The sequence below is a fragment of the Schistocerca nitens genome, chromosome 5 (genome assembly GCF_023898315.1).
Source record: "Schistocerca nitens isolate TAMUIC-IGC-003100 chromosome 5, iqSchNite1.1, whole genome shotgun sequence".
NCBI classification, from domain to species: domain Eukaryota; kingdom Metazoa; phylum Arthropoda; class Insecta; order Orthoptera; family Acrididae; genus Schistocerca; species Schistocerca nitens.
Window position 1 is genome coordinate 731,091,698 of NC_064618.1, and position 12,194 is coordinate 731,103,891.

At 40.5% G+C, this 12,194-nt stretch overlaps 1 protein-coding gene across 3 annotated transcripts in view; it reads right to left on the reverse strand.

Annotated features, from left to right (window-relative positions):
- The window catches only part of LOC126260934 (probable Dol-P-Man:Man(7)GlcNAc(2)-PP-Dol alpha-1,6-mannosyltransferase), a 173,340-nt gene that overhangs the window by 118,945 nt on the left and 42,201 nt on the right, over window positions 1–12,194 (reverse strand). For all 3 annotated transcript variants that reach the window (XM_049958437.1, XM_049958438.1, XM_049958435.1), the window contains exon 5: window positions 9,846–9,999. In XM_049958437.1, coding sequence (XP_049814394.1) covers window positions 9,846–9,999 — 154 coding nt within the window. The remainder of the gene's footprint in view (window positions 1–9,845; window positions 10,000–12,194) is intronic.

A 12,194-nucleotide genomic window follows, 5' to 3' on the forward strand; every position in this document is an offset into this window, starting at 1 on the left:
CTTTAACCTATCCATTTCCCTTTTTAAATTTTCTAACCTACCTGCCCAATTAAGGGATCTGACATTCCACGCTCCGATCCGTAGAATGCCAGTTTTCTTTCTCCTGATAACGACGTCCTCTTGAGTAGTCCCCGCCCAGAGATCCGAATGGGGGACTATTTTACCTCCGGAATATTTTACCCAAGAGGACGCCATCATCATTTAATCATACAGTAAAGCTGCATGTCCTCGGGAAAAATTACGGCTGTAGTTTCCCCTTGCTTTCAGCCGTTCGCAGTACCAGCACAGCAAGGCCGTTTTGGTTAATGTTACAAGGCCAGATCAGTCAATCATCCAGACTGTTGCCCCTGCAACTACTGAAAAGGCTGCTGCCCCTCTTCAGGAACCACATGTTTGTCTGGCCTCTCAACAGATACCCCTCCGTTGTGGTTGCACCTACGGTACAGCCATCTGTATCGCTGAGGCACGCAAGCCTCCCCACCAACGGCAAGGTTTCTTATGCTGATACCCTGACTCATGATATCACTGAAAGACCTCCAAATCTAGAGGTATTCACAGCTGCATTAAAAATTGACAACACCTTGCTAGAGAACATCTTACACTTTGCATACTTGTTCAAAATCACACAGACGGCTAACGAACATCTCGTGCAATATCACAAGTTGCAGCAGTCCAGACACTGATGTGGGCTCGACCTACAAAAATTTATGCAGGGTGAACCTCAGACTACAACATCATTTTGATTCATCAAAGTACTACATATACATAACATTTGTACCTCTGTTTGCACCCTGTCATTGAGTACTAAGATCTCTACCGTTGTGCCCAAAATGTTTTTCCTCTCATTCACGAGTACCCTGACCAGATCACTGGATGGCACTGCACACACTGTGGAAAAGAGGGGCACCTGAAGTCAGTGAGCTGGAATCCGGCACCATCGTACAATTCTGCAGCACACACACTGCAAGGAACCATACACTCGCTGCAATCTGTGCACCCACGTGATCCTCTTGCACAGAAATTTTTCCTAATTCTCAGGATTTCCAATCTGCATGTCCATTTTCAAGTGAACACCATAACTAAAGTTCATTGAAAAATTGGGCAATGTATGCACAATTAGGCTCTCCTAAGTTGGTAGCTTACAGAGTAGTCCCAGTCGCCTTCAGGATCAGATCTCTGTCACAGTGGACTGCAAACAGAGCACACAGCCAAAAATCTTATCATTGCTTATCATCTTTCAACTACCAACATTTGTGGCTTAAACACATTCACATCATTTGTGTTTTCTATCTCCAGTGTGGTCCAAATCATGTCAGATGCAGTCCCATTCCAGAAAGTGGACAACCCTTGTACTGTGTCCACATGTATGGTATACTTAAACTGGACTTGGGGTGTGACTCATACTTTTAAGTCTGACATCACCCTCCAGCCAGATGCAGTGCCTTCCATTCCATGCAATACCTATTCCTTTCACCTTACTTGCAATAATCAAATGAAAACCTGAACAGGAGGCTGGGTAACTGAACCTGTTAAATCCAGTACATGTTTCATGCCACTGCCCATTATTCAGAAATCCAACAGCTCATTCCAGTTATGTGCAGATTTGAAGGCCATGACTATTGCACAATTGCAAATAGAGTCTTACTACATTTCATGGTCAGAAGACCTTGATATCAAACTCCAAGGAAGAGACTGTGTCTCAAAAGTTGACCTGGACTATGCATATTTACAGCTTACTTAAGATGAAGACTCACAAAACATTGCTACAATTAACGTGCCTTTTTGATTTTACAAATAAAATTGACATCATATCTACCACTGCAATGTTCCAAAGGTACTTGGAGCAGCTAGCACTGAATATTTCAGCTCACACAAATTATTTAGACACTCTGATTGTTATATCAGCCTCTCAATACGGGGAAATGAAAAATCTCCATACACTCTTTGCCATATTGAAGGATTGCGGCACCAATAAGAGAAGTGGATGTATTTCTGACAGAAGATGAGTACATCAGCCAACAGACAAGATGTGGCTTCAGCTTGACAACTGTTCTCTACAGGAAAATCTACCTTCATCATCAATGATACATGGATCAACGTCACATGGTTGCAGGCATTTCCAACTAGCGTTTGCCCCTCTCCATTGTCTTCTGTACCAGAGCAATGGAATTTGCCACTGCCCCCAAAATTGCAGTGATGGTGACACATGAGGTGGTTCTGCAGATACCACCCTCATCACATGCAGTGTCAGCCATCACAAACACACTGCCATTACTAACCCCACAGGTGGTGGTACCGCTGTTTGCATTCTGCAAAATGCTACCTCACCACCATACGCCCCTGCCACAGCCAGTGGATATGCTGCTTTTACACTGGTCACATATTTTGCAGCTTATGGCCTGAGGGTCACGTCAGCTTATAGCAGACCATGCAAGCCATTGTCATCCACTAGCACACTGCTGCCACTATGGTCTGCTACTCATCAGCCGACAATGGCCTGGGCTAAGCAATCGCAATGCGTGCCTCCACCAGCTAAGTGGGTTTTGCAGACTAGGCTGGTGCCCTGTCCTATGCCATTACACCCACAGTCCCCATGGTGCCAGTAGCCACCATCGCTAAGATGCCTGCGACTGCTGGCGTCGTCGTGCCCGTCATCTAGGAATATGACGACTAACCTCATTAGGCCTCAAATACAGCATACACAACATGCACACACCAGAGTGCAGTGCCTCCACATGTGTCAAAGTTGCTGCTTTATCAGTATGCAGCGACTCGGTATGAGCAATTTGAACAATTTGGTACACATACTACTTATTATATGGGAAGCAGTGCTATGAGCGATGGAACTGCCAAGCTCCCATGGGATCAGAGTTATGGGTGAAGAGTGTTGGTAACCCCTGATTCTAGGCCTCCCTGCATGACAGATGTGTTGTGAGGGTTGTAAGAGAATGCACTGTATGTGGAGGGACAGACATAATTAACTGAGCAGTGTGGGGGAAGAGAAGATTGATAGTGAGAGGAGGGTGGAGGATGAAATAGATAAAGAAGGGAGGAGAAGATAGACAAATAGTGGTGGGAGCAGGGAATACACAAAGAGAGGTGGCGGAGGAGATGGCTTAATAGAGGTAGGAGGATGAATTGGACAGAGAGAGAGAGAGAGAGAGAGAGAGAGAGAGAGAGAGAGAAGAGGTGGCAGAACAGGAGACAGACAGATAGTGAGGTGGTGGAGGAGACGAACAGATAGAGAGGGAGAGGAGGAGATGGTCAGAGTGGCAAGGACAAGGAAATGGTCAGAGTGGTGAGGAGGAGGAGGAGGAGGAGGAGGAAGATACGGACAGATAGAGGCAAGAGGAGGAGATGGACAGATAGAGGCAAGAGGAGGAGATGGACAGAGAGAGGGTGAAGGAGGAGATTGACAGAGAGAGGGTGAAGGAGGAGATTGACAGAGAGATGGGCAGAAGGAGATAGGCAGAGAAGGGGAGGGGGAAATGGGCAGAGAGAGGGGCAGGTGGGGACTGGCTGAGAGAGAGGGAGGAGTTAGATAAGAGTGATGTGGAGAAGAAGCTGGACAGAGAGAGGGAGGAGAAGAAGCTGGACAGAGAGAGAGGGAGGAGAAGAAGCTGGACAGAAAGAGAGGGAGGAGGAGGAGATGGACAGAAAGAGGGGGAGGAGGAGATGGACAGAATGGGGGGAGGAGGAGATGGACAGAAAGAGAGGGGGGAGGAGGAGATGGACAGAAAGAGAGGGAGGAGAAGGAGATGGACAAAAAGAGGGGGAGGAAGGAGATGGGCAAAAAGAGGGGGAGGAGGAGATGGACAGAAAGAGGGGGAGGAGGAGGAGATGGACAGAAAGAGGGGGAGGAGGAGGAGATGGACAGAAAGAGGGGGAGGAGATGGACAGAAAGAGAGGGAGGAGGAGGAGATGGACAGAAAGAGGGGGAGGAGGAGATGGACAGAAAGAGAGGGAGGAGAAGATGGACAGAGTGTGAGGAAGGAGGATATGGACAGAAAGATAAGCAGGAGGAGATGGACAGAAAGTGAGGAAGGAGGAGTTGAACAGAGATGAGGGGGAGATGGATACAGAGAGGGGGAGGAGGAGATGGACATAGATGGGGGGGGGGGAGAACGAGATAGTCAGAGGAGGGAGGAGGTGGCGGTGATGGACAGAGAGAAGCAGGAGGAGGAGATGTGTGCAAAACAAGCGACATAGATACATATGAGTCAAGCCGCAGGTAAAAGGCTGGTACATATATAATTTAGGAGTAAATGTAATAACTTATTGGATGAAAGAGGAATTGAGTCATTGACAGGCACACAAACAAGACTGATTAACTTGCTAGCTTTCAGATGAGGATTTTTCTCAAGCTCAAAAAAAGATTTGTCTAAAAGCTAGTGAAGTTTTCAGTCTTGCGTGTGTGCCTGTCAACGAATCAACATCTCTATTATCTGGTGAGTTGTTACCTTTACTCCTAAATTATTAAGGTTCTGTCAGAACTGAAGACAAATTGTTGCTATTGGATATCTTCAGTGATTTAACAAAAGCTTTTGACTAGGTATGTTGTGGAGTATTATTACATAATTTACGATGTTTTGGTTTCAGTAGTAGGGCATTAATCCAGTTCAGGTCTTCGATGGACAGTAGGGAGTAGAAAGATTGCATTATTAGTTTCTACATGTGCATTACAGTATCATATAACAGGAAATGAACTAACATCTACTTAGGGTGCTGTTACATGGGGTGTTCACTTCACCTACATCTATTCTACTTTTATTCTTGACCTATGTTAACAGCTTGTATTAAGATTTAGCAGATAATTCTCAAGTTTTTCTGTTTGCAGATGATAAGGACATAATATTACAAATACAAATCACACACTGAATGATACGGAAAACTCCTTTCTGGAGAGATGTGCTCTTGGTCCATAAAGAATAGACTGACAACTGCAAAATACCATAGTGCATACAGTTATTTACAAACAATTCTCTTCACACTGGCATTCAATTTTCTTATAAAGGTGACACAATTAGAGAGGCAGAAGACTCTATATTACTGAGAATCATGGTACACGGGAAGCTCTCTTGGTAGGTACATATTAATAGCTTCCCACAAAACCCAAATGTGGATACCTCTACGATTGCAATATCATTTGCTGTCAGTGTTAATGACACTCTGAAATGTTCTAACTATGCAGTATTTTATTCCATTGTGTCATACAGGATTTATCTTTGGGCACCTCATGCCAAAGAAAAAGTATATTTTCAGCCCAGAGTGAACCGACTGGATTCTATGTTATATTGATTCATGTAGCTCATGTTGGCATTCATTCACATGTAGTGTTACACCCCATCCCAGTGCAAAAGAGATCCTTCAAGTGTTTGGAGCAAGTGGAGTTATAAATTATCAGTCAGAATCAGCCACTGCAGATAAGTTTTGTAAAATATACTGACAATTGCTTACAATTAGCACTAATCTATTCACACTGTTCATTACAGGATTTATTTTTAGATCCCCCGCCCCCTGAAAAATCAGGATATTGTATATATTAGTAGAAAAGAAAAGTAAATACTTAAAGAAAGACCACTGCTCCTCCTTTTACATTAACCAGGTGCTATTTTTATCTACCACTTCATCCTAAGTATTTATGTAAATTAATTGATTTAAGAGACAGTAGCATTGTATGACTGGCACCTACAATTCGACTACCCTTCGGATTGCTGTGCAGCAGAAATGGCCTGCTTTCCTTGCCTGCTCACTACACACACTCTGGTAATCACAACGAAACAAACCAGTGTAAAAAAAACCCATGGGATCATTTTACTACAAGTCTCCAATGGTTGCCACACATCCTGGGATCAAAAGTCTTGCCACAGGTGTCATTGCCAGCACTGGCACTGTCTCTCTGCCGCCAGTCATGTGCCTCCTAGGGATTGTCCCCATATCCTTCTGCGATCAAGCTGTAAACGTTGCTGCTCAGCTGATTTACAGCAGTTGCTCACCAAAGCAAGTCTGTGGCCAGGTAGTGACCACTCATGAATCTTTAGTACAGAGCTCTCCTCACAGAGCACAATAACACTTCCTCAGGAGTAACATCATAGCCACCTTGGCACTGTTTCTTAGCGAAGAGCTCCCATCACTGAGTGCACCAGGCTTGTCTGAATGATGTCTGCCTGCTTCTGCAGTCCAAGGAGCAACTTACTTGCCACACACAAACCACTGGCTCTCACTGAGTGCTATCTCTGCATCACATTGCAGGATCGCCAACAACTTCAACGTAATGCTCCCAACCTTGGTGCGGCATCACTACAACCAGGCCAAGGCCATTCTACTACACTGTGATGGACACTACACTCGCATCAAGTCATGCAACCAAGAAGTATTGTTCTCTTATTCATAGCAAATCCAGATAGCATTGTTCTGTTGTTCATAGACTGAACACTTCCATCGTTCTGGATACTTGGGTTTTCCACATCTTGTAGTGCGTATCTTCACTAAACGGACACTTCATAGAAAACTATTAGTTGTCTATATACTGGAAAAGGTGTAACCTGTTTAATGCAAACATTATTGTTAAATGGAATTTACATTCCTAAGCCCAAATATTCTGATAAATATAGGAATGGGTAGTAAGGTCCTGTTTTGTTATATTTTTTAGATATCTGGGGATTTCCAATATTTTCCCTGATATCTACTGGCAACCTATTAAAGATTTTTGCATTGGTATATAAAAATCCAGTCTGTGCCCTATGCAGGGGTGCATTGTTTACATGGGAATTATTTTTACTTCTAGTACTGTGGCTGGGTTTTTCACACTTAACTGTGAATTATCTATTATTAATCACAAATACTACAGAGGGTAAACATACTTGCATGTGCGTGTAATAATTCCACTGTCTCTGAAGAAGTTTCTGCAAGGTGTTTGATTATCAACTCTATACAATATTCTGACTGTCAACTTGTCAAGAATAAATACTTTTTAAATCTTAACTGAATTGTCCTGAAGGTTATGCCAAAATATAAAAAGTATGCTAGCAATCACATCTGCAAGGCAACGGAATGACAGCAATTTCTACTAAGTGCAAAGAAAGCAGAACTAAGTCTCCATTTAATGAACTAGAAATTTTTGACTGACTTCACAGTATATCTAATTGCTTGCGACATTTGTGGTTGACAACACCATCTTGTTTAAAAGGAACAGTAGTATTTATTTGTGAACACAAAATGGAGGTAAGGTCTCTTTGTTATGAGCCCAAGCTTTATTACTGTTCAAAGAATTGTTCAACATTCTCAAACAAGTTTTCCTTTTTGCTCTTTTAAACACGTTCTTGTTACCCATCATAAATCTTACAAGTAAGTAGATGTATTACAATGTCAGTGTCAGAATATTAAACTTAGTGAACAGTGAATAATATTCAAATTCCAAAGGTATCTGTTTTCAGCTTTCACAAAGGTTATGAATATGTCCCTTCTATGAGAGATCCCCAACTATCCCGCAGCACTGTGTCTTCTGCTACATAAATCATTACAAGTAAAGCTGAACGCATGAGTGCAAACAGAATTGTATGTAATAAGATAGATTTACTGAATTTTATGCAATTGAGAGTCAGTCTACTGGCTTCTCACTAGAATACGATTTGCTATGTTTCTGGTACCCCTTTATCTGGCAATATAACATGCCTGCTCAGTAAATATACTTTAATATGGCACAGTCTTCCATTATCCCACGTGAGACAGATTATATTGCTCAGTGAATTGATGACCTATAGCTAAAATCAAAATGTGATTTTGTTAATACATTGTATTCAGAGAAATAGGAAGCTATTTTTTTTTACACATTGCCACTTTGAAAATTTTTAGAGGAAAAAGTGACTGATGCAATAGTGGCCTGTACACCATGAATTATTTAAATTAGCCTCAGAAAAGCCTAGCCAGAAAACTGAGTTACACGAAAAACCTAGTACAAAAAACCTAGTAAATTGCTAATTTATGGTGCAAAAATGTACCTTGGTGAAAACCAAATGCAATAAAAATCTGTGCAGTTGATACATTATATTTATCATCTAAGCTGTGTTCACTATTGACCTCCTACAACTGATGGTCCCTAGGAAGTTGCATAAATAATGTTCCCTTGAGATTTGCAAAAATAATGGTCTCTGGAGAATTTCATACATAAATAATGGTCTCTGGAGAGTTGCATACATAAATCTACTGCAAGTCATTACTGACTAAATTTATTACATATCTGCATACTACCCATTTCTTTCTTAGCACTTTGGAACATTACAATAAATGCATCATAGACAGATAACCTATTAGCAATAATTCTATTTGATATAAGGTGTACAATTTTGCTTCTGCCATCCCCCCCCCCCCCCAACACTTGAGGCATCAATGAAGCAAACTGGTTACACATGTAACATTCAAAGTATTTTTCATCAATGGCCACTACTTTCACCCATCTTTCGGGCAGTGTATGAATCCTGCGTCGAAAAAATTGTTCATCTTTTGAAGTGATCCACGAATCAATCCAATTCGTAACCTCTTCATGAGATCGGAAGTGTTGGTCAGCCAGGCCATGCACCATTGATCTAAATAGGTGATAGAGTGAGTAATGTCTGGAGAATACAGCGGATGGGGTAGGACTTCTCATTTTAATGTTCCAAAATATGTTTTGACCTCTTTTGAAACATGGGGTCAAGTGTTGTCGTGCTCCAAAATCACTTTATCGTGCCTCTTGCTGTAGCCTATTGCGGCCATTTGTCTTTTAATGCTCTGATTTAACACATTAATTGCATTTGAAAACGAGCACTTGTGATTATTTCACTTGGTTTTAACACCTCATACACGATGCTGAGCTGGTCCCACCAAATGCGGAACATGATCTTGGAGCTGCGAATATTCGGTTTGGCCATTGACGTGGAAGCATGGCCAGGATATCCCCATGATTTTTTGCATTTAGGTTTATCGTAATGAACCTATTTTTCATCCCCGGTCACAATGCGATGCAGAAATCCCATCCATTTTTGCCTCTGAAGCAACTGTTCACAAACACACAAATGCCATTCAACGTCTCTTGGTTTCAGCTCACATGGGATCCAAGTTCCTTTCATGCCCATAGCCTTGAGACATTTTGAAATGTCTTGCTATGTCACTCCCACTAACTGTGCCAATTCTTCTTGAGTTTGATGTCAGTGTTCACTCAGCAATGTCTCCAATTCTGCATCTTCGAAAATATTCTCTCTTGCACCACTGTGCCTGTCTACGACATTAAAATCACCGTTCTTGAAACACTGAAACCACTCACAACATGTCCTTTCACTAATAGCGTCCTTACCATATGCACTTGATAGCATTCGATGAGAGTCAGCTGCTCTTTTCTTCATATTGAAACAAACAGTAACGCCTCCCACAAATGATAAGTATAAGGCTCGTAAACTGACATTTTCAATCAAGAACAACTTTATGATGCAGACACAATTGACTAATGTTTGAATGAGGTTATGTTGACCAAGGTCCAAGCTAACTGCCTGACATCTGCAATCTGTTTGTTTCGACCGCTACTTACTGTTGTCGACACCTATCGGCAAATTGCGGAAGCAAAGTTGTACACCTTGTAGATTAAAGAACTGTACTGAATTACGCTCACACAATTATATGTACTGCAGTTTCAATAATTTCAGTCATAATAAAACAATAGAGCTTACAATCTTAAGGGAAATTTTAATACGGCAATATGAAATCTTGGACCATAGTTTCCTTGAATGAGATAATGTTTTCAATTTTCCATCACCTTGATTCTTTCATAACAACTTTAATGTTTGCTATCAAACTGCTTGCCATGTTATTACCTTAGTGGACTGATTTTTCGGAAGATTAGATCAGACAGCAGCAAAATTCCCAGGAACAATGCTAGTTCAGCACGAAATATGATGATTGCAGCAGCAGAAAAGGAGATGAAATTCACATGGTTCTGCCTGATCCAGCTATGCAGGGCAAGTAAAACTGTAAGAATTTCATTGTAACAATTATGAATACGAATTATCTCTTCCATCAGTCAAAATTAATTATGCAACTACTTATAATTATTTATAATTTGTACTAGTCTGTAAGGCTGAATGTATGGGACATCAAGTGAGTATTACCAAATGAGACTATGTCAGGGGTTAACAAACAGTGACTTACAAAAGAAAAGAATCAACAAGGATGGAATAATGATAATTTATCAAAAGAATAAACCGCTACTCACCATATAGAAGAGACGTTGAGTCGCAGACAGGCACAAGAAAATGACTACCATATATTTAAGCTCTCAGACAAAAAGGTCCTCCTCCCAAAGTAGGAAACACACACACTTTCGCACAAGCACAACTCTCTCACACACACTGGCCAAAGGCAGCGGTCATGTGTGTGAGTTGTACTTGGGCGAATGTGTGTATGTTTTCTACTTTCAAAGGAGGACTTGTTTTGTCCAAAAGCTTAAATATATTGCAGTCTTTCTGTTGTGCTAATCTGTGACTCAACATCTCTTCTGTGTGATGAGTAGCAATATATCCTTTTCATAATAATAACTTACAAAAGATTTTTATAACAACAATATTGCCAAATTGAACCTAAAGATTCACAGCAATGCCTCACTTTTGGCTGCCTCATCCATTATGAAATTTTTGCATCTTTCGTGTTTTTAACTACTATAGCAACATACTCAGCATAAATAGGGAGGCTGGAAATTCCACAAAATATTAAAATATTCAAAGTTGGTACCTCTCATGATTTCACTGTTCATTATTAGTGATATGACTAGAATTGTAGCTTCCCTGAGCTCAATATTGTAGTAAATGGCTACATAGTGAAAAAACCATAGGCCATAGTTTTTCCAAATGGCTACATAATGAAGAAATCATTGGCCACAGTTTTTCCAAAAGTATTTAATACACTGCTCAACAAGTTTACGAGAGAGATTTTATGATATATAGATCTGAGTGCAAGATTATTAACAATTAATAGTTACTAAATGGAACATTAATAGCAGAAATGCAAATAAAGCAGACAATGTCTCTGAGAAAAAATGAAGGGCTAATACTGAACAAACTCTCAAAAATATTATGAACACAAGATTAATGGCACATTCCAAAGTGCCATGCACAGCATAGTTACTTTTGAAGGAAAAAGTGTAGTACTGGGAACTAGTGCTGTTCACAAGTAATGGAGGAAATTGTTGTAAATTATAGGATGGCACAGATACTCCATCTAGACATGTGCAAATGAGAGTAAATGTAAGCTCCATATGCAACACAGCTGAGAAGCTGCAAATTATGTTGATTGAAAGTTACAAAATGTGTATTTTATTTGCAAGAGGATTCATTCATAAAGTTTGATCTTGAATAAGTTTCTGATACTCATAAGCATTCATGCTGGTAATCATGCATTATAAAGTTCAGAAAAGATGTGACCATTTACTATGACTTCAAACATTAATTAGTTTTGGTTTTTCATAGTTTATTTTTTTATAACACTGTCTATCAGTCTTCCTCAATGACTGTTACCCCCCCCCCCCCCCCAAGCTGACTAATCTTAACACCTATGGGAATTGCAGTGATTTGACCTTTCAAAGTGTCAGACATAAAATGGAGGTAATGGCTGAAGCAATCAAACTACTATTGTAGGTTCTTGAACTATATAAGATACTGATAGATTTTAAGTGTGTACACAGTACCTATTTTGACATGCTAAGCTTCCTGATACAGCTTTTCATAATATGTTACAGAAAACATGGCTGGGCTACATTTATAACTCCACATGAAGGATACAACTACTCGAAACATTGGCCAGGTGTAAGTAGGACTCACGCTCTTAAGTTTCTGTATAAACGTAATTATAAGTACAGACAGTTCATCGGTCCTGGGAATTGAGAATCTCGATAATTTTTGCCATTTATCAACATTGGTAAATTCAACAATCAGTCTCAGAAATTGCAAAACTTTTGAGAATGTTTTAATTTTAAGCTTGAAGTTGGATAAAAAATAACAAAAGTAATATTTAACTGTAGGATAAAACTACAGATTCACAATTTTCATATTTTTCCTTTACTTGTACTGTAAAATCTTGCCTCTTGCAAAATTTCATGATTCTAGGCCAACAGGAAGTACCCTATAGGTTTTGATGAGTGAGTTTGCAAGCATCCCAATATGAAAAATGAA